The 22,796-nt window shown below is 52.9% G+C and overlaps 1 protein-coding gene across 1 annotated transcript in view; it reads right to left on the bottom strand.

Moving 5' to 3' along the window:
• VWF (von Willebrand factor) overlaps window positions 1-22,796 on the bottom strand; it is a 152,692-nt gene that overhangs the window by 91,665 nt on the left and 38,231 nt on the right. Inside the window, exons 7-14 of the mRNA XM_058559008.1 lie at window positions 18,793-19,009; window positions 16,964-17,086; window positions 15,956-16,067; window positions 14,930-14,976; window positions 6,858-6,994; window positions 5,977-6,115; window positions 4,727-4,827; window positions 522-717 (exon numbers count right to left, since the gene is read on the bottom strand). Of these exons, the coding sequence (XP_058414991.1) occupies window positions 522-717; window positions 4,727-4,827; window positions 5,977-6,115; window positions 6,858-6,994; window positions 14,930-14,976; window positions 15,956-16,067; window positions 16,964-17,086; window positions 18,793-19,009 (1,072 nt within the window). The remainder of the gene's footprint in view (window positions 1-521; window positions 718-4,726; window positions 4,828-5,976; window positions 6,116-6,857; window positions 6,995-14,929; window positions 14,977-15,955; window positions 16,068-16,963; window positions 17,087-18,792; window positions 19,010-22,796) is intronic.

Raw genomic sequence — 22,796 nt, 5'->3', positions numbered from 1 at the left:
CACGCGCTGCAAAAACAACTTCTCTCGGCTCAGGAACCATTGTGATTTTTGTTTCACGACCAATATACTTTCCTAATTACCTTTGCCTTAAGTACGTAAGAAACTGCATTTCCAGAGCACACACCCCCGGACAGAAGGGGAAAATCGTTCCCTGATGAGTTGGGTAAGAGGGATAAGTTAATGTAGGACTGAAATGTTGCCACAGGTAAATCTGCACATGGCCACCCCCGGGGCATTTATCTTCCGACAGTTTCATTCTGAATTTGTGTGCCTGCTGCTCCAGCAGACTGAGAACGTCCAGGGGCGGGAACTCTACTATTCCTTTCCTTCCCAGGGTTTGGCGCGCGGAGGGTGCTCAATACAGGGACTTGGAAAGATAAATGATCCAGACGCAGATAATCAAATGCTGATGGTGAAAACAAAGTCCCCACCACCACCACCCCACGGTGGTGCACTGTCCCCTGGAAGGCACCGGAACATGGGGGCTCCGCGGAGTGCCCGCTGCCCCCAGGCTCACATACTCAGGCGCGGGTTGAGGTTGCACGGGTCGCCAGGCTGCTTCTGCAGGTCTTCGCAGTCCCCGCGCAGTTTCCATGCGTTCCCGAAGTCCTCCACCAGGGGCTCCACCAGGCCCGCGGGCGTGAGGAAGTCGTCGCCCTTGTTGCCGTTGTAGTTCCCACACAGGCCACAGGTCTTCCCCGTGTAGACTGGGGACAGCTGCGGGGAGAGGAGACCACCCTGGAGCAGCTGCCGCCAGCGCGGCAACAGCTTCCTTTTGCTAATGAGATGGTTTTAATCAAAAAAGCTCTGTGAGTGACAAATAAATACGAATTTAATGAACTGCAGCTAAGCTCTAGGCTGCAGAAGAAAAAAGCCACCTGCACATCAGGTTACCACCAGCAACGTCCCTGCGCTTCAACCATTAGAGTCAGAGAGCTGTTGTGTGGGTAGTGATTTCAGAGATTATCCAGTTGTCCAGAGATGGAGACATGGAGTCCCAGAGAGGGAAAGTGACTTGCCTAAGGTCCCAGAGGTCGTGGCCAAGCTGGGACCAGCAGCCAGGCTGAGCCCCGGTCCAGTGTGCTGTGCCACCCTTGCCTGTCAGAGGAGACGTCCAAGCCAACCGGCCCGGACGCCCATGGGAACCAAGTGCAAAGTCAACACCCCTTTGTGGAACACTCACATCGGTCGCACACACACAGGGAAGCAGGCTGAGTCGGTTATGGTCCAAGTCCTCTCAGGGCTCACATTTGGTGACAAAGCATAACACCTTCCTAACTGTTTAACTGAGCATCATTGAAGAGAAAAGGCCACCAGCCAAAGAGGACTCTGGGGGCTGTGATAGGAGGAGGTAGAGTCAGAGAGGACTCTGGGGCAGCCTGCTGCAGGTGACCAGGAAGGGCCTAGGGGTCAAAATCCAGGCCATCAGCATGTGGCTCATTCTCCATTCTTCTGAGCCCAAACTGCACGTTTGGGGACGACTTGCTGAGCGGAGCCTGCCTTTCATACTCTACAGCTGGGGGCATCTGCTGGTTTGTATCGAGAGGGCCCTGACTCAAAGGTGGAACAGGGGCTGGGACCCCGAGTGCTGACGCCTGCTCTGCATGTAATAAACAGGCTGCATGACCCCCTGTGTTCTGAAACCTTCACGGGCCAGGCCTGGGCTCCATATGCTCATGTCTAGAGCCCCGGCCAGCTTCCGGCTCTGACTTCACAAGATGCAGGATGAACAATCTAGTGGAAGATTCCGGACCCATGTAAAATGTACCCAAGGAAATATTGAAAGAAAGAGGATGGAGCCACATTTCCTTGTTTGCTTTACAAACATCAAGTGCTGCACATCAGGCACCGGGCCTGCCCTGCCCTCCCTGTTCAAAATGTAAATCCTCCCCACCCTGGCACTTCCTGCCCCTTCTCTGCTTTGTTTATCTCCCAGGATTTATCGTCTTCTCGTACATGATATAATTCACTTGTTGGCTTTGTTTATTGTCTGTCTCCCCCATTAGAATTTAAACTAATTGAGGCAAAGATTCTTGTCTGTTTTGTTTCACTGTTGTAACCTCGGCCTCTCGGATGGTGCCTGCGCACACTCAATAACTACGTGTTGAAGGAACGAATGGTTGAACAAATGACAGAATACATTCATGAATGAATGAGAGTCTACTCTGGACGCAGTTGAAACGTGATGCCAACAGCGTGGGCCAGCCCTGAGCAGAGCAGCAAAGTTGGTGACGAGTCCTTTTTCCCCAACCTGCACCTCGGCATCCTCGCTCTCCTCCTCTTCCTCAGACCCTGAGTGCACTCCTCTCCCCAAGTCCCCTCCCGTCGACCCCACCAGGCCTGCCTACCACCCCCCAACCCTCTCAGAATATATCTTCCTCCGTCCCCTTGGCTCAGAGGTGGGCTTGCCCGGGGTTAGAAGAATGGACTGACCGCGGGCCCTGCATGTCCCAAGATCAGGGACTTGGAGAACACCTCAGATCAGTGACACTTCTGACAAAGTGAAGACTGTCACAGGGTCTTTTCTACACCGCTCAGCCTAAGGCCGAGCTGGCCCACATCACAGCCAGCAGAGCCCCGCTGCCTAGACCGCCCGGCCCCACGGGGACAGGGCATCCCTTCCTCGCCCGGGGGGAGGGAGAGCAGGGGGCCCCTGGCAGCACCTCACCCAGCCTCCTCCCGGGTGAATGTGCTCACTCTGCTTCTCCCCGGGGTCTTGGCTCCAGCTGGTGCCCTCCACTCGACAGTCCCCACAAACCCCAGGGGTCAGCACGGCTAGGCACCCCAGCTCTTGCCCCATCATCCACAGATGCTCCCTTTCCTCCTCCAGACCAAAGTACCAGGACATGCCCACAGGCCACGAGGTCACCTGCCCCTGTCCTGAATCTTGACCTCGGAAATCCTCTTCTTGTTAGCTAAACTGACCACACCCACCCCCAAAGATGACCTGACATCCCAATCCCACAGAAAGAAGGCTTCCTTTCTCTCCTCAGAGGAGAGACGAGGACAGAGGAGCCTGAGGAGAAGAAGGAGAGCCGCCCAGGACGAGATGTCACGGCCTGCTGCTGAGGGGAAACACCGTCTCTAAGACGTGGGAGGTCACTGAAAGAGTGGGATGGCTGACGGGGGCACCTCCCTCGAAGACCGGGGTGCAGGAGGCGACTTCAGACAGGAATCAGGAGACCGTCACGTTCCTGCTCTAGAAATCATGGAGGTTTATTTCCAACGGTACACGAGGGGTTGAAAGAAGATCTCCAAGACCCTCGTGCTCTATGGTCTGAGGTTATAACGTTTATTTTTTGTAAACGAAAAAAAGGTCGTTGATTTGGAACTGTGGCAGGACTCTAAGACAGGAGAAGGAACGTGATGTCTGAGGACGAAGGAAACCAGGATCTTATCAGGGACACCCCAGGCGCCCATCACAGGATTCTACCAAGGACCCTGTGGAACACGGAACCCCAGGACACAGGAGGGGACTCTCCAGGGATCCTAGGAATGATCTAGGGCAGTGGTTCTCAAAGTGTGGTCTTGGGACCCGGGAGGGGCGGGGCCCCTGAGGCCCTTTCAAGGGGTCCGCAAGGCCAAAACTATTTTCATAATACTACGAAGATGTTATTTGGCTTTTTTCCTCTTGTTCTCTTATAAATGTGCAGTGGAATTTTCCAGCGGCTACATGACATATAATATTGTAAAAGATTGAATGCAGAAGTAGACATGAGACTCCAGCTGTCTTCTATTAAGCCAGCTATTAAAGAAATTGGCAGAAATGTAAAACAATGGTATTCTTCTCACTGCTTGTTTTTGTTTTGGAAAACAATATTTTTCCAAAAAAGTGTTGTTTATATTAACGTTTAGTGTGTTTATTACTGTTATTTTTAAATGAATTAATAAATACATATTTTAGATGCCTCTGATTTAATTTCTAATCTAGTAAATGTGGACAGATATAATCTTCATAAAAGATCTGGATTTTTAAATCATTGTTAAGAGTGCAAAGGCATCTGAAGACCAAACAGTGAGAGGCACTGGTCCAGTGGGGAGGACGCTGGGCAGACAGCTGACCGGCTCTGCCACCAGTGGGCTGCGTCTTGCTGGGCACATCTCCCAACCCCCTGAGCCTTGGTTGCTTCATTTATAAAGTGGCAGTGATAATGTCTGCACTGCCCACCTGCTAGGGAAATTTCCAGAGAACAAAAGTATATGGAAGCCCTGCGAAGTGTATGGATGGTTATCTAAATGTGACTCCAGGCCCACAGAGACGAGAGGAGGTGACCACAGGCTGCAGAGGCCCGGGGACCCGGTGAGGGATGTGGCAGCCCTTTCACAGGCAGCCGGCAGATTTGTCCCCCACAGCGCACCACACAGGGTCTCAGCTGTGAGTCCCAATCTGGTTCTTCCCTTGCCACCCACAGTGGGCACCCCGGGGGTCACCCCCCACTCCCAGGCCCTGTGGCAGCCGGGAGGCCAGGCAGCAAGTCTGTCGCCTTCCCAGCCGGCAAGAGCCCGCCCCCTCTGGAGGCACCAGAAGTGAGAACCCCCAGGCCAACAAGGGGCATCCAGACAGCAAACACCAGTTTCCCGTAAACAAGAGGGGCCTGTTCCTCCGTCTGGGGGCATAGGGTCTGGGGAGAAAGGAATTCTCCTCCCACCACACAAGCCACCCTAGAGCACAAGGGGCACTTTGTAAGGGCGGCTGCGGAGAGGCAGTGCTGGAGAGGGGACCTACCTTCACCAGCAGCCTCCCGCGGCCGTCCCAGTCCATCTGCAGGTCCTCTCCGTAGCTGAGGCGCACGGAGCCCATCACTGTGTGCTGGATGCGGAGGTCACCTGGAACCGAGCAGGGACGGGGTTTAGGATGAGATGGGGGGAGGGGCAGGGTGGGCAAGCAGATGTATCCTGCGGAGAGAAGGGGTATCTCACAAAGGACTGTAGCAATGAACAGCAAGGAGTTAGGGGGCAGACAGGGATGTCCATGAGGCTTAAGGGGGTCTCAGGAGGAAGGGCTCCCTAGGAAGGAGCCACCTATCCCTGTGGTAGCCTGCCATTCCCCCTACTGCCACAAGAGGGCGGCAGAGCTCCTGCATCCTTAGCTTGGCAGGTGCCCTGAGGTCAAGGGATCCGTCTCCCACTGGACCCCTAAAGCCTGAGCATTCCCCGGGCCCCCCTGCCGCTGCACACCGCTTCCAGGCTGAGTTACTCAGTCCTCATAGCTGAGTGATGCTGTGTGCAAAGCCGAAGACAGCAGTCCTCGCTGGAGACAAGGTAGGAGGCGTACCTTTTGCCTGGAGGAAGGAATCATCTTGTGGGGAGACACACAGCATTAAACACACACGGACATGCTGTGTGTCCACTAGCCCAAGCTCCCCTGCTGTGTGCAGTGTCATGACAACGGGCCACAGGGCGGCCCGTGGTCATGGAGAAGAAGAGGGGAGTGGTCTAAGGACCACTCTGAGGGGGGTTGTGGGGATTATGCAGTGCAAAAGGGTGTGGTGCAACCCAGCAAAGGGAGGTTTCTCCCACAGGCCACAGGGTCACCTGGCTTTGCCCAGATGACATTCTCTGGTCCGACCTATGACCAGCCACCCCCGTGACCTCTCAGTGTCAGCCTCTGCTCCTTTCCCACCTCAAAGTAGAACCAGAACCACCACACCCAACCCTTGACTTGCCCCTTTGGCTCAAGCCACGTGAAAATCCTCTTGGTTCCCTTTTCCCCTCTACACTCTGTCCCAGGCCTGGAGCAGCCTGCTCGTCCCCAGGCATCCAGTCAGCTTCCTCTGCTCGTCCTCCTCCTCCGGGAAGCCTTCCTTTCTTGCAAAGATGCATGCCGAGGATACCCAGCCTGCCCTCCAAAGATAGCTCTCTCTCACATTTCCACAGAAGACGTGGGCAGTGAGCACTGCTGAGGGGCGGGGTGCTGAGGGGTGAGCAGCCTCCCTGCAACCAGCCCTAGGCCGGGTGGAGGAGCAGGGAGCCCACCTTGCAGGAGGGGGATCTGGACGTCCTGACCATCCATGGCAACTCCACCCCCGTGCTTCAGCTTCAGGAGGCCGCTGTGCAGGCTGGGCAGGCGGACAGTGACGGAGCGGGTGCAGACAGCATCGGGATCGTCGGCACACTGCCAGGAGGGGTCCACAGAGTGACGTCACCACACTCCTGACAGCCCAGAGCCCATTCACTCAGAGAAAGACCCCAGTCCCAGACAGCCTCTGGCCTCTCACATGGAACCAGTGCCTTCTCACAGAATGACCTCTGTGAATGTGGCCCCTGGAGCGGTGGGACCAGAAGGCCCTGAGCCCAGCCCTGACCCCCGCCCTGCTTCCCGTGGCTCCCACACCCTTGCCCATCCTGGTCTGGTCCTTTATAAGGACTCCAGGCCTCTGGCTCATCTTGTTCCTTGAGTCTATCGTTCCAAAGGGAATCAGGGACCTCCATCCTCGGGGGACCTATGCACTCTGTATATCTGTTGCTCCATTCTCCAGGGAAAGGAAGCACACACATGTACCTCAGCAGCTCAGTTAAGGAGACTGGCCCTCCTTGTCCCCACCACAGTCACCCCCAGCTCCAAACAGCAGAGGTTTAGCTCTGGGGGCAATAGACTAGAGCTGAAGGGGCTGCTGCTCCTGGACGTGGAGCTGAGTGTGCACCATTGATGGGCGGGTTGCCTTCTCTCTACGTGGAGGGATAGAGGGATGGTCTGGGTTTCTGGAAGAATGAGGCGCTAACTGAAGCCTAGAAGAAGGGGGCTCCCTCCTACCCAGAAAAGTAATTGCCCATGCCATCACAGGGAGCTCCCTCTCACCCTGGCTCCGGTCAGCCACCTCAGGCTGCCTCCTGACCGGCCGGCTGGCAGAGCTCACCTGGACGGTCTCTATGATGATGGAGAAGGAGTGGTCCTGGCAGTCTCGGGCCAGCAGGTACTGGCAGACCCCACTGAAGGTGAAGTACCTGTTGTCAAAGCTCTTGAAGTGGGACTGTCCTGTGACGAGACACTCCCCTGGAGGGACACAGAGAAAGGGGGGAAGAACGGGAGGAGGCGGGAGGTCTCCGGGGGTCTCCGCAAACGCGGAATGCGCTACGAGCTGGGCGCCCTCCACCGAAACTCCACAGACATCATTTCTGCACACCAGTCCAAAAACGACCTCTAGAGGAGGATCCTGTCAGGTCTCACTCCTCAAACTAAGAGGGGTCAGAGCTGGATGGTTTAGGTCAATGCCTCATTTTATCAACTGGGCAACTATGGGAAGGGGCAGAGCCACACTCAGGCACAGCAGAACCTGGACCAGAACCCGCAGCTCCTGGCTCTCCGTTCACTGTGGCTCCCAGCCTTCCCCACAGCTGCTCCCACGGGTTCTGGCTCTGCTGGGTCAGAGGCCTCGAGCCTGCAGAGTGCTTGGCCCAGGGAGAGGCCTTTCTCTGCACTGACATTGTGGGGACATGTCCCCTGGACACGGCCCCACCTGGGAGAGTCCCTGGGGGCAAGTGTGCAGACGGGCAGCCACAGGGGTGATGAGGGAGGGGTGAGGCGGGGCACTCTCTGAGCTCAGCAGTGCAGAGGCCCCAGCCCCATGTCACCCCCTCAGCTGAGGGGCGGCTCTAAGGCCTCCTCATAGGCAAGTCTAAGCTGTGACTTCAATTGGGGCCAATGCGGGGCCAGGAAGCCATCTGTCCATGATCTCACCACCGCCCAAGCCAGCTCCCCAGCCCAGGCTGACACGTCTGTGGGTGGGTACGAGGACTCCCCTTCATCACCCTGCTGCTCAGGGCCCTCAATTCACCCCCCACCCAAACACCACTCCATCCTCCCCCAGGCCCCAGCCCAGGCCCCCTACCACTGACCCAATGCACCTCGGACCAGAGATCACATATCCTGAAAAGTATCCATGCAGGGGGCTGTCTGCCAACGTCCCCAGTGATTCCCCATCATCCCCGCCCCAGCTCAGGGCAACCCCATCTCCAGGGCTCACAATGGACCCATTGAAGCTGAAACAGGCATCTGGATCCCTTCCCAACCTTCCTTTATGTATTTTCTCTCATCTTTGCCTTCTACTCTATAGAAAAATAAACATGTACACACAACACGGCCATCCCATAAAGTAGGGGGCCCTCCTGCCTCACTCAGCCACCCCTGACCTCCAAACAGCAGCGACTTCTTGTCCATAGCACTGATGTGCTCTAAACCCGAAGTGCCCCCTAAGAGGGTCTTAGAGCCAGTCCCACCTGGCCCCATCTCCAGGGGCTGACGCTGGGCCCTGCCACACAGTCAGTGGGTTCCCAAATGCTTCAGGGAGATCCCAGCTGCCCATCTGTCAAAGCCAAGTCCCAGGGGCCCCCAGTGCCTGCCACCCCGTGCCCAAATTTGCCCCAAAAGGCACAGCTGGCACAGTCAGTGGCCGGGGCAGAGCGCACAGCTCTGGATCCAGGTGTGCGCCTGTCTCTGATATGTGTCCGAAGGCTGAGGTAGGGGTAAGTAATCCCGGGTTACGGTGAGCGTCCCTCTGCCTGGCCACAAGGGCAGCTGACCCCTTCCAGGATGGCATCAGCCAGGAGGGCATGCTCAGCCCAGAAGAAATTAAGGGACTGCAGGGAGGCTGCAGATCATTCTCGTGAGCATCACCTTCTGCGATAATAAGAAATACATATTTGGTCTTTGTCTCTGATTCCTGACACAGAGCTTCTAAAATCCCTGGAATTTCCTGGATGATAGGAGCATCTTCTGTTCTAATGAAGCCATTCTTGGGGGCCCCGAGACAGCTGCAGGAGGGGAGGTGGTCGCCAGAAAGACCAAGGCATGACTAGAGATTTGGAATTTTCAGCCCCATCCCCCAACCTCCAGGGAGGGAAGAGTGGCTGGAGACTGAGTTAATTAATCACGCCTACAAAATAAAACCTCCGTAAGAACCCCTAAACAACAGGGTTTGGAGAGCTTCCCTGTTGGTGAGCATATGTACGCGCAGGAGGGTGGCGCCCCTCGACTCCACGGGGACAGAAGCTCCTGTGCTAAGTACCCTTCCGGACCCTCAGGACCCTTCATGTACCCTCCATCTGGCTGCTCACTTGTGTCCTTTACAACATCCTTTATGATAAACCTGTAATAGTAAGTGAAGTGTTTGCCTGAGTTCTGTGAGCCATTCTAGCAAATTATCAAAGCTAAGCAGGGCGTTGTGGGAACCCCCAATTTGTAGCTAAGTCAGACAGAAGCAGCTACCCTGGGGCCGGATACCTGTGATTGGTGTCTGAGGTGGGGGCCATCTTGTGGGGTCCACACTAACTCCAGGAAGTGTCAGAATTGAATTGAATTGCAGGACGCCTGGTTGGTGTCCGGAAAGTCAGAGAATACGTTGGTGTGGAGGAAAAAACCACACATATTTGGGGTGAGAAGTGGTGTGAGTAGAAATAGACCACGCCTTCCCACTGCATTGCCCCCCAGGAAGGGCAAGAGTGAGCGGTCACTGCTGTGGAAGTCAGAGCAGCACAGGCAAGGAGATGGGGGCTGGAGTCATCCTGCTGAGCGCAAATGTGCTGGATCGCGAACCCACGATGTCGCAGGAAAGCATTTCTCAGACGGCTGTTTTTCAGAACCCAGCATCATTCCACAAACAGAGCGATGCGGTCCTTTGTGTCAAATGTCTTGACCCCGTTGCAGTAAAATAAGTGGGAATTCTTCTCCCAACCTGTCTCTGTTTTCTCAAGAGCACTCCTGTCTGAGTAAGAAGTTGGACTTCCATTATCTTTGACAATGCCCAGAAAAAGAGGAGTCAACGAGAAAATGTGCAAACATTTGAAAGCAAAAGTTTCAGGGCGAGAATCTAATCCTCCGATCTGATTTCCTGCTCTGCCCCCACTGACCTGTTCCACAGGTTCCCAGGAATCAGAAGTCTAAATGTTGCATTTAGCTTATCTCCTTGGTGCAGTTGAGCGATGGCACTGTAAGCACAGGAAACCCAGGAACACAGATGGGTGGGCTGCTGGGCACGGTTGGCTCTGGGAGCTGCAATGTTAGGCAGCACAATGGGCCACAGGGCTATGCTCACCCATCGTCTGCCCAGAGAGGGACACTCAGGACACTCCCAGTTGGACGGTGGATGAGCAAAAGGCAGCCCCTGAGAAAGGGCTGGCCCAGCACAGACAGAGTAGGCAGGCAGGAAAAGTTTGATGAATGAATGAAAAGCAGATAATTCTTAGAATAGAATAAAAGTAGAACAGCCAGAAGTTAAAGCAGATCCACTCCTACATGAATAAAGATCCTCCCTCATGAAAAAAAAAAAAAAGAAATCTCTCATTTAATGGAAACTCATTACATCTTCTACACAAACCCTGTTGCAGACAGTGAGTGAGTCCTGCCGGGGCTGCCCTGCTCAGCTCCTTTGCTCCCATCCTTTCCACATGGCTACAGAAGTGCCAGCCCACAGGCCTTCAGCAAAGCAACTCAGACTTCCTCCTGACATAAATTTCCACCAAAGCCTGCCTCTAAATCACAATAACGTAATCTCCACCAAATGTGCAAGATGCACTGCTAAGTGCTCCCTGAGTACCATCATTTACTGCTCCCATGAGGTGGTCGTTGTCATCCTCACTTTACAGATGAGGAAACGAAAGCACAGAGAAACTCTCACCCAAAGCCCCAAAGTAGTCAAACAGGGATCTGAACACGGGCATTCTGTCTGCCTCTAGAGCCCAAAGCACTTGACGCCACCCAGCACTGCCTCATGGGTTGGCTCCTGCAGTTTCTTATCAGCCAAATCTTTAGGGCCGAGACCCAGATACTACTGGGTCTGGAGATGGAGACTGAGTGGAGGAAAGCCTTGGGTATGAGAGGGGATGTGCTGGCCTGGCCTGAAGGAGGGCTGGTGCAACTCCAGAAACCCCAGCATGGGCCAGGGCAGGCCACAGGAGACCTTCCATGAACTGGGTGAGCCCAGGTCCCTAGAAACGCACGGTCTTCCTGGAGAGGCATCGGCCCTGGTTTACTGGTCACTGTCTCTATTAGCCAGGAAAGAATTTTATCTTCCTTCCTGGAGGCTTCAGAAGAGACAGTTTGAATCCCAAGGTTGACTTATTACAGGGCTGTGTTAGAATGTATCAGAAATTATCCGGAACCAAATGAGTAATGAGTTACACCAAGGCCCTCCCCTCCCCCTCCAGACCAGGCAGGTCCATGGGCCTCCCACCCCGCCAAGCCCAGGGAGGGCTCTGGCTCTCTTACCCTCCTGCCCCACCTGCCCCAGCTGCCCCAGCCACACCCCGCCTCACACCCCCGCTCCGCATTCCAGGCTCCTTTGTGCCTGGGTCTCAGTCCTTCTCTGTTCCTGCTAAACCAAACACCTGTGGCTGTAAAGATGGAAACGGCTAACATTTATTGAGTGTGTGCTGTGTGCCAGGTAACAACAGCTGCCATGGGATGAAGCTGCTGTCTTCATCCCTGTTTTACAGATTGGGAAACTGATACTGCCAATGATTAAGCAGTTTGCCAAAAGTCACCAGGGTAGTGAGTGTTGGAACTGGAATTCCAACCAGGCGGCCTGAGTCCACAGCCCATGCTCCACCCCGGTACTGTGCTACCTTTCCACACTCATAGGATTGGGGCCACAGATGAAAAGCCCTCCACTCACGTCTTCCCAGCTCCAGAAAAGTACCTTCCACACTCTTCCGTCAGGAGTTTGAAATTCTATACCCAGAGCTCTATCTGCTGGAGGAATAGTACCTATTAACAGGAATGCCTCTCCACGTTTACCAACTGAATGTGTAGAGTTCAGTGGGAACTGAATTAGCAGTGCTTCTCTGGGAGGCATGTTTGGCAGAAGAAGAGAAGAGAGGCTCAGGATTACAGAAAGGGAAGTCCGCAGGCTGTGGCGAAACCACAGTTTTGCCTGGGGCTGCCCTAATTCCTAACCAGAAAGTAGAGGTGTGCAGTGAGCAACAAAGGCCTAAGGAATATGTCCCCCGCCCCTCCCCATATAGACTGCTGCTCCCCTGGCCAACTTTTTCTCCCTCCCACCACCCATACACAATACCTTCTGTGCTAGGCAACCTCTAAGTTGCCCCCTCATAGTCCCCACCTCCTGTATCTATGTCCTTGTGTGACCCCTCACCTGAGTGTAGACTGGACATGCTGACTTGTTTCTAGCGAATAAAATACAGCAGAGTGAAGGATGTCACTTTGCAGGCTAGGTTTTCAAAAGACAGTGGCTTCTGTTGGCAGCTCTCCCTCACTCTCTCTGAGGTCACTCACCCTAGAGGAAACCAGCTGTCGTGTCATGAGGCAGCCCCATGGAGGGGTCCACACAGTGAGGTACCGAGGCCTGCCAACCATAACATGAGTGAGCGTGAAAGTGATGCCCCTCATTCAGCCCCAGTGGAGCCTTCAGATAAGACCACAGCCCCAGACAATAGCTTGACTGCCACTTCCTGAGAGCCTTTGGGCCAGAGGCACCCAACTAACCACACCCAAATTCCTGACATACAGAAACTCAGAGACGATAAATGTTTGTTGTTTGAAACTGTTAAGTTTGGAGGTAATTTGTTACACAGCAATAGACAACTAATATACTCTCATCTTATTCCAGAGAATCAAAACCCAGCTCTCTATTTCTAAGACTCACAATGTCAACTCCTCCAGGGACTGCAGAGGAGCCGCAGCCTGCTCTTTGCTTTACTAGCAGAGCCCAGCATATACCCTTCCAGAACCTTCGCATCAGAAGCTCTATCAGCAATCATCACACTGAGGGCATAAGATAGCCACTTAAGCTGGACCACTGCCAGCTGAATCACGTCAAGTTGTAGAAATATAGTTATGCGCCGCTTCACGATGTCTCAGTCAACAACAGATCACATACACAACAGTGGTCCTATTAGATTAGTACCGTATAGCCTAGGTGTGTGGTAGGCTATACCATCTAGGTTTGTGTAAGCACACTCTATGATCACACAATGACCGAATTGCCTAACGACGCATTTCTCTGAACATATCCCTGTCGTTAAGGGACGCATGACTGTATGCCTGTGTGCTGTAGGTAGAAATGGATTTGGAAGCAATGATAAACTAAACTCCAGAACTAGAAAGAGAGTCAGAGGCTTTAAGTATGCAGAGCAAGAGCTTAGTGGTTTTGTTGGCAAAATATCAAATCACCCACAGCGTTGTCTACAGCATTGGAACTGGTTATGTTCCCATCAAGGCATCAAGAAAATTTCTTGCATCCTTAGCAAAGCTATCTTCTCTATTTTGAATTGAAGACCAGGAGATGGTATCATCTGCCCCAGACCAAGCATTCCATCATGTACACAGTGGGTGTTCAAATAATTGTTTGATGGATAGATGGATGGATGGATGGATGATTGGATAGATGGATGGATAGAAGACCCTCTCTGTAGAAAGTGATTATTAAGAATTCCTAATCTGGTAGTCAATCTGACAAAACTAAATAAATTGAATTCCTAATTCCATCTACTGAGGCTCACAGATCTTATACAATGAGTGCTTATTCTTTAGTTATTTCTTTTTTTCATAGGTTAGTTACACCAACCTCATATGTCTTTCAAAGGGCTCCTTAGGTCTTTCACAGGGTGTGATTATGTTAAATTGGAGCATTGATATCACTTACAAGAGCAATCTTCTGTCCTTTGTGCTTCCTTCAAGAATTGCACAGAAGATAAACTGGCTGGCTGGCTATCCCCGGGCTAGACTAATTGACATCGCCATAGTGTCCACTTTCCATCTAGTTTCAGAATTTTCCCAGTATAGAGGGACTTGGGAAAGGTCCAAAGTAACCCTAAAGCTGTAGACCCAAAATATGATCCCAGGTATCCAAGCTCAACCTTCTCCCAGCCCACCAAAGCTAGCGTGGCCTCTTGGGGCCAGGGGGAGGGGAGCCTGGCCATCTGGCTGTTTGCTTTGCCATTTTTTATTGCATTCTACAAACATGGGGACCCACAAAGTAGTGTCCAGCATGCGAGCTGAGGCTGAGCTTGTCTTTAATTAAGTGAGGGCCTCTCCAGAGCTCACGAAGGATGGCTAATATCCTTCTGCAAAGGGACAAATCAAGGACTAGGAAGGATACTTAAAGGAAGAGCAAAAGTAGAAGTCAGGCAGTTGTGAGTTTGAGTCCTGTCTCTGTCTCTTAGTGGCGGTGTGACTTTGGGCAAGTTATTTAACCTCTCTGGGTCTGTTACCTCTTTTGTAAAATAAGAATAAATTGTACCTGCCTCAAAAGTTGTTGTGATGAGGTTGTACGTGTAAAGTGCTTAGCACAGTGCCCAATACATAGCAAATATCACATGAGTGACCACAAAAGGGAAAACTATCAGGAGAAGAGCTGGGTCCTGGGGGTGAGGCACAAGGGGAGCTTCGAATGGGCAAAGTTCGCAGTAAATAGAATAGAGTTGGGGCCAAACAGAGGAGAAAGTAAAGGGCAGAGTTTATAAGGCAACTTTTCCTAAACAGATTTTTCCAGGGTAGGGACAAGGTAGGGGGAATCATTTGGTGGCCTAATTTTCCTAGCTCTTGGACCATGCCAAGGTCTTCATATCAGGCATTCCAGAATATTCTCACTTCAAGCTTAAAGAATTACAAGGCCCTACTTCCTCTTAATTTTCCAAAGAACTTGCATCATCTTTGTTTAGTCAACCATGACCATACAGTTCTTACAGCTCATTCAACCTACTCCTTTAAGCAAAGAGGTGGTGAGAAAAAGACAATAAAACCTTAGCCCAGGTGCATTCTCCCCTTTCGGCTACTGAAGGGCTTCCCTCTGCTGGCCTGCAAGTGGGTTGGCACAGCTGGTATCTGAAACCAGAGTTGGTGTCAGGGGTTTGTACCCAGCCTGTGCAGAGAGGCCACTTTCTCTGTGCCTTGATGTGTGGCCCTCCCTGTCTTGTAAGGGAGGACATACTTCTCCACTCAAAGAGGGTAGGGAATGACCAAAAGGTCACCTACCTGGGCATTCTTCATTGCTGCAGATCCACAGGCTATTCCGGCAAATGCTATTGGGGAGAGATGCACAGGTCATGGGTAGTTCTGCAAACACATGGTACATGACCAGATTTAGAGCTCACCACAGGCACCATAGCCCCCAAAGGAAGGGATCTGGGAGAGAAAGGAGCTGATGCTAGAGGCATCTTTATGAGGTTAAAGGTGTACCAGACAGGGCTTTGGCCACAGGGGAATCCTGGAGTTACTGCCGAGGGGAAGAAACCCTGATGGAGATAGAAGAAAAAAACCTAGGGGATCCATTGCCCATGAAAATGCACCCAGGCACTAAGCAGGCAAACTCCTACACACACACACACACATACACACACACACACACACAGCCGGTGGAAGAGAGGAAGGGAGGGCTGTTGAAAGGGTTAACACCCAGAACCACTTTGGGCAGCCCACGGAGACTCCCGGAAGACTGCCAAGCAGGAAAGACAGAAAGGGAAGAGGCCTGGAGATGAAACAAGGAGTTAGTTTCCCCATGTGCAGAGGGCAGGTGAAGTTAGCCAGAGGAAACCTCCAGAGGAGTTTCTCGAGGAAATGCCTTGAGCTGAGCAGAGAGAGCAGCCCCGGCTGGGCCTGGCCCACTGCAGAAAGCCGTGGAGCTCAGGCCTGCTGCCTCCTTCCACCTGGTAGATAGAAGATCTCAAGGAGACAAGAACTGTGTGTGGCTTGGTGACTGTTATTTAGTCCCTCTTCAGGGAGACAGAGTCGTCTATTAAAGCATAACTTGAGGGGAAAGCTAGAGATGCTGTTTGCATGTAAAGAGTCCTTCTCTCCCCAACCCTCCACCTCCTCTAGGCATATCTGTAATATAATTCTTGCTCCCCATCATTGACTTCCACGCCCTTCCCCAAACCACCCCTCATCTCAACCTCTTCTCCCTCAGCCCAGGCCAGCTCCTGTTCCACCTGCCACTGCCCCAGCTTCCCCTCCCACAGCCCCTGGCAGCTCGCCCAGACCACACTGCACAGCCCCAATTACCAGGTGTTGCAGTCTTGTGAGAGGGAGGCGCCTGGAGGGTACCGCTTCCCAGAATGCACACAGGAACACTCGGCACTTTCCACACAGCGGCCTTCATCAAGGAGCTGTCCCTCTGGCATCAAGGGCATGAAGGCAAAGATTCAGCCTTGTCATCAAGATCACTCATCTCACAACTCTAGAACCCCCATAGGTTGTTATTCATTTAGGGCTTCTTCCAGGAAGCTCAAAAAACCGGTTCTGTGAGGTTGTCTTTCAACTTAGTGCCATAAGAGGGAGGGGGGTTATTAGCCTCCACTCTACCGGTGAAGAAATAAGGGAGTGAGCTTTGTTCAATGTCTTCCAGTAGGGAAGTCATGAGTCTAGGCTGAGGGCTTCTTCTAGGAAGCTCAAAGAACTTGTGTGACGTTCACCTTTTTCACTAACGCAATGGGAGATGGGGAGGAGATTATTCATCTCCATTCCCCAGATGAAGAAATGGATCCAAGAGTTTAGTGCAAAGTATTCCAGTAGAGAAGTCATGAATCGAAAACACAGGACTCACCCTCAATAATTAAATGGTATTTTTCACCAAAAGCTCACCAAGTCTCTCCTGAGAAAGATATTCTAGTATAAAGCTCCTTTTTGGCTGAGCTCACATGTCAAACCCAGGAAACATTTTAAAATACCTTTCTCCCAGATCAGTTCCCTGACAGTTAACTAAGAAAAGAAAACAGCAGCTCAGATTGGGCCATGTGCTCCCCACACAAAGTTACTGATGGAGCCCAGACCATCCTTCTCTTGCCTAGACACATGTAATCTCGTGGATACAGTACGTACAACAGGAAAACATAAATTAAAAATAAATACCAGCTCAATCCTGATCACTCTGTGCAAAGAGTTTTAAAAAATAAATAAAAGGCCTCTGATTTCAGCAAAGGGGAATAAACACAAGTGGCCTTCATCTGGCTTCCCCAAGCCAAGGGCACTGGCAAGGTCTCAGATCTGTAAATAAAGTGGGAAGTTTATTACCAGGGCAGCTGCAGCCATCCACACATTTCTCCTGACACACTTCATTGATGTGAAGGCTCTGGCAGGTTCGGGCGCAAGGGGACACACACTCCTTGTACTCCATGCCAGCGGGGCAGGCCGGTCCTGAAACAGAAACCTCAGTCGTCTCTCCAGCGCAGCTCGCTCCAGGGCAGCATCTAACAGGCCACGCCGTACACAGTGCCTCCGTGTCCTCTTTGTCCTCTTCTGTCTCCAGGGACCCAGGAGCCATCCCCACCCCAATGGCCAACATCTCCTCCAAGGCTGCCCCACCCAACCGCCCCTCCCCTGAAGGAACATCTTCCATCTTGAGAGGCCCTGGCTAAGACTCAGAGAGGTCACCTGGACCACCTCCCTTCCCCCTTGGTCATCTGCTCTCCATGAACAACCTGGCATTCTTTTGCTCCTCTCTGCTCTGTCTCTTTCACCTAAAACCCTCTCTGGGTGATACCAGGCTCCGCTGGGCTGAAAATGAATGGCCTCCTGGGACCAAGCACGGAGAAATCGTGTCCTCCACCACATCTCTCCTCTGGGGGCTCCTCTTCCTCGTGAAATCGGCCCCCATCAAATGCCCCACCCGGCACGGGGCACATATCATTCATGCCCACTTTCTCCACACGGTGACGTTCATTCTGTATTTATTTCCACTGTGGGGCAGGACTGCCCTCGGAGCCTTGTCACCTAAGCACCTGTGCTCCCCTCTGGACCCAGCTCCTCGTGGGCAGGACTGGCTCTCCTTTCTCTCTCCACCCCGTGGCTGACTGACGCTCAGGCTGACTGAAGGACCAGAACACACCAACTCTCTTTTCTGGGCTTCACAACACCAAACAATTGCCCCCAACCCCTTCTCCTCCAAAATACCTCAGGTATTCCCCCACCCTACCTTCAAAAACCAAAAAAAAACAGCCACTTGCCTTATAGAGGAGAACCCTGCTGCTAATAGCCACCTTTCTCACACCCGCAGAGCAAAGATGAAAAGCTCTAATTTATAAGCTAAAAAAACACAAACTGGAAAACGTGTGTGTAGTGTAAATATTTGGCCCACTCTCCTGTCTCTATCAGTCCAGACAGTCTGCATAATTATTGCAGACTGGCTGTCTATGTGCACGTGGAAAGTCTGGGGAGAGAGGAGGCTTCTTGCAAGGTGACGGGGGAAGCTCTGACTTAATCATGATAATTTGGGGATGATGACAATGACAAGGACTAGGGACCCATGAGATAAGAAGATCAAAGCCACGGGCACCACGAAGTGAGGGGGGAGGAACAGGGATTGTTGTGCCCGGAGGAGAGAAGGCTGGTTTAATGAAAGGGAAGAACGTAGCGAAAGCCTGCCAGGATCTCCGAGATGACCCGTGGACAGTTTGGTCCACTCGCTGCTCGTCCACTCAGACAGGCAGTCGGCAGACATTAACTGATTCATGCAGCTGCTGAGATTCCGGTCGGAGGCGGAGAACGTTTTTCGAGTCCAGGGGATGGATTTCCTGAGGGACTCACGGGTAACCAAGGGAGGAGAAATGACACAGGCACCTTGGGAAGGCCTTTCAAGCCTCACCCCAGTTTTTAAGGGAGGGGACTCCCACTGCGGGCAGCGCTCCATGACCAGGTGGCAGAGGGCAGGAGCCGTGCAGGGACCGGGCCCGGGAACGTGGCGGCCTGGCAGGCACAGGCTGGTTGGGGTGTGGGAAAGGTGCACGAGTGTGACACAGCCCCAGAGCTTCCTAGCGACACCCCAGGACAGACACCACCCAGCCCTGGGCCCAGCCCCAGCCCCAGCGCGCCTCCCCAGCGGGGAGACACCCTGACTGACTCACGGCATGCGCTGTGGTCTGTCCAGCCGTACAACACCATCCCCTGCTGGGCGCAGGCCCGGGCGTACTCCAGGAGGGCCGCACAAGGGCACTGCAGCCCCTGGGCACACGGGCACAGGCTCTTTTCACACAGGGCCACGAAAGGCTCGGGGTCCACCAGAGGGTGGCAGCGGGCGAACACCGAGACAGTCTTCAGAAGCTGGCACTGCTCCCACGCGCCCTGCAAGAAGGAGATGCCACCTCAGCGAGGGCGCACCCATGTGGCCGTGGCTCCTCAGTGCGTTGGCGTAGTGTCTCCATGAGGGTGGCGCTGTGGAGACCCAGACCTGCCGGGAACCAAGGACCCTCCTCACACTGGGACTGTGTAGGGCTCCCAGCAGGTGCTTATCAACGTTTGCCCAGTTAAACAGTCCATCCATCAAAGGAAAGCTACTGGACTCCTGCTACATGAAATGGACCATGACTAAGTTACCTCCCAGTGCCCTGGAAATGCAGAGTCCAAGGCCCTTGAACTGCGGTGCAGGCAGGGTCCTCTGAAGGGAAAGAGGGAAGAGAGGATAGTGAAAAGAGTGCTGGACTTGGAGTTCATGTGGAACTCCTCAGGGTCTGCGGATGCAGATCAGCACCTGTTTTCGCTGGCCTGGTCCCCTCCCCTCCCTGAGCTTGGTCTTCTCCACGATAAATGAGGAGGTGGGAGAGGAGTTTTGTGAAGTCGAGATTCCTGGGCCTCACCCCCAGAGATTTAAACTCCGTAGATTGGGGATGGAGTTCAGCAGCACATTTTTTCAAACATTCCCCAGCAAATTCCTGGGACCAGTCAGGACAAGTTCTCGTCAGCAATAACATGCTAGGATCTTATGAAATGTCCTGGAGACACTCTGTCAGGCAAGGGCTATCCTTGGGTTTTTCCTCTTTGTTGATACTCTCAACTCAACAACACAAGGCAGGTTGGGAATTGTTGTCAATGGTGACTCCTGTAACAGAGTAGTATAAACAGTCCTCTATGTTGTATTTGTAAACATCTCTGCATTTTGTGTTTTAGTGATTCTAAATGCACATCTTTTTCACAGTTTAACATCTCTAAAATTGGGGTGCCTCTTACACTCAATATCACACTTTAATTGGCAGCTCTTTCTTTCTTAGTGATACATGGAGCAAGGATGTGTCTTTGAATCAACGATATCTTAGATTTGACACAATACAGTATTGTCAATATCAATGATCCCCACTGTGTAGATCATTCCTTTCATGCATAAGCATGCTCTCAGACTGGAAGCCAGCAGTTAGTGAAAGGACTTCAGCTAAAAAGAAAGAAGGATGAGAGTATCCAAACGGAAGGGCTGAGCCCTGAAGGGTAAACCAGAGCAAACCAGTGTTAGTAAAAGGGACAACGAAAGAGAGACTAGAAATGAGCAGTTTTGAGGAGAGAGAAATCCAGTCTGCCAGAACTGTACAAAGGACGGCCAGAGCAAGCCCGTGTAAAGGAAGAGCCGGGAGCCAGCCCAGGGCCTCGTCTTTTGCGGTACCATGAAAAGCCTGGAGGAATAGAAACCTGACCCAGGGCCGCTCACCATCTGCAAGAACCACCCTGGCAGCACCAGGGATGTGCTGTGGTCCTAGTGAAATCTGTGTCCTGCGCACAGTGCCACTGAGCTGGGGCCCTGCCCCCTGCCTGGGGCACAGAGTCTGCCATCAGAATCAAGCAGTCAGGTCAGAATGTCACAGCGGTACCCTGATCACTGCAGGCCCTGGGGGGACTTGGGGGAGGTCCAGGGCCTAGCTAGCCCAAGACTTGGGTGTGGCTGGTTCCCTCTGCACCTTAGGGAAGCTGCAGCTGCCCAGCTGCTGAGCTGTAGAGCTGCAGCAGCAGACTTGTGGGCGAGGACAATTAGCAGCTCTGCGCGTTGGGAGCCAACTGCTGAGAACAGCACTCCCTCCGTGACCCCACCCTGCTGAGTGACCTCCCTCCAGGTTGGAGACGCCACACCCACAGTGAGACTGAGAAAAAGTACAGGCTTAAGCCCAGGTCTGCCACTTCCTGGTGGTGGACTGAGGCAAATCTCCTCCCCTCGTTGGAGAAGGGTGTCCTTGAGTGAAGGGGGACACTAGCCACAGGCGCTGCCTCGCGAGTGGTGCGAAGATGCATAGAGCCTGGCGCTGAGCAGGCAGTCAGCAGATGAAGACTGATCTCATGGGTCCTGTGACCACTGAGGTCTCGGCTGGTGACACACATCCTTCCATTTGCCACCCTGAGCTTTTCACACGGGGGAAACTGAGGTTTCTGAAGATAATGCCGGGATAAGTCCTGCCCTGGACTTGTTAGGACTTCACAGCCCCAGATCCAAGTTCTGCCCCTTCCACAGGCTAGCTGTGTGACCTTGGGCTGTTGACTTAACCCTCTTCCTCTGTAGAATGGGAATAATAATGACAATGCCTATCTGAAAAGATTAAAGAGAAGATGGAATGGAATAATGCACATAGAAGGTTTAGCCTGATGAACAGTGACCCCATAACATCATCATAGATATCCTGGTCATCAGAGAGATCCCTTCTGCTGTCCCTCCTGCCATTAGGCTTATCCTCCAGAATGATGAGCAGGTCACCAGCAGAATAGAAGGACCTCTTTGTCCCTTTCCCCCGTCTCCATCGCCCTGGGCTGTACAGGGATGAATGGTTGCTGTGGCAATATTATGAATTCACTAGGATCTTGGGGGCTCCGTGGTGAACAGAGGGGCTGCTCTTGTTAATATTTTATTTGGGAGGGTCACACTCTTCCAGGACACAGTGGGTTTCTTTCCAGTGGGGGGTGGGGCAGGGTCCCACTCGTCTCTGAATAGGCGGATCTAAGGATCTCCATCCTCACTGGCAAGTTGAGGCTCAGGGAAGGAGGCTGAGGCCGGTGTCTAGTTCTTTCCATTCTGCTACACCACCCACCCCATCAGAAACACCTCTCAGGAAGTGAGGCTACTAGACTCCTAACAGGCAGCTAAGAGGGTCCCGGGGGGGCTGGAGGCTTGGGCTCTTGCCTACCTGCTTCCCCACCCACAATTTGGAACCAGAGAAAAACCCAAAAACACAACGTTATGGGGTTTTTCTAGTGACTGCTGCCATCACCTGGGCTCTAGGACAGTGGCTTGGAGCAGCCCCTGCACCACAGAACCAACTTCTGCAGGCACAGGGACCAGACACCCAGGGCCCTCACCAGTGGACCCAGTAGCAGCCAGAGGAAAGGAGAGACCCAGGAGTCCAGGCATCCCCTCTCCTCTCAGAGCCACAGTGGGCAGAGTCCAGCATGGCCCATCTCCAGCTGGCCCATGTTCATCTTTTCCCGGCTCAAAGGAAAAGTGGGAACAGTGCTCCAGCACATTTCCTGGATGGTCCCTGGAGGTATTAAATGGTTTATAGAAAGCCTTAGCAAGAAGAGTCTTTTCTGCCTGCAGGACAGGAGTGGATTTCTGCAGAAACAGCCACCTCCCTTCTTAGCACAATTCCTTTGGCCTCTACCATAAGCACCTGAAATCTGGCTAGGATTTCTTTCTCAGCGGAGACAAAAGGAAAAGTCTGTCCTCCCATCTTGGGCTCCAGTCTTCCTCTGGTCAGCCGTGACCTGAACTTGGCCTACTAGATTGACCTCAGTCTGAGGGTCAGGCAGGACTTCCAGACGTCCGCCAGCCCCCACAGCCGGGCATCCCTCCCCTGTGGCTGCAGCACAGCAGCACATCTGACTTGCTGTCTCTGCCTCCCAGGCTTCCCCGTTCCACCACATGTAGCCCTGCCAGGCCAGGCTAGGTGCTGAGACAGGACATGTCCACAGAAATAAGTCCAGGATGGAGCCAACATCGTGTCCTCTCAGACCCAGGGTAGAGACACGGACCAGTAGAAGGTGACCAAATCTTTGCTCAACAAGCATTGGCTGTGTGGCCTCTAGGTCTCCAGCAGTGTGTCCAGCTCAGTATAAAAGGAAAATCTGACTATGTCCCACCCCAGCTTAGAGGGCAAAGTTCTGG

This window comes from Diceros bicornis, chromosome 17 (genome assembly GCF_020826845.1).
Source record: "Diceros bicornis minor isolate mBicDic1 chromosome 17, mDicBic1.mat.cur, whole genome shotgun sequence".
Classification (NCBI taxonomy): Eukaryota; Metazoa; Chordata; class Mammalia; order Perissodactyla; family Rhinocerotidae; genus Diceros; species Diceros bicornis.
Note: the sequence above shows the minus strand (reverse complement) of the source record. Positions and strands in the feature narration are given on the sequence as shown.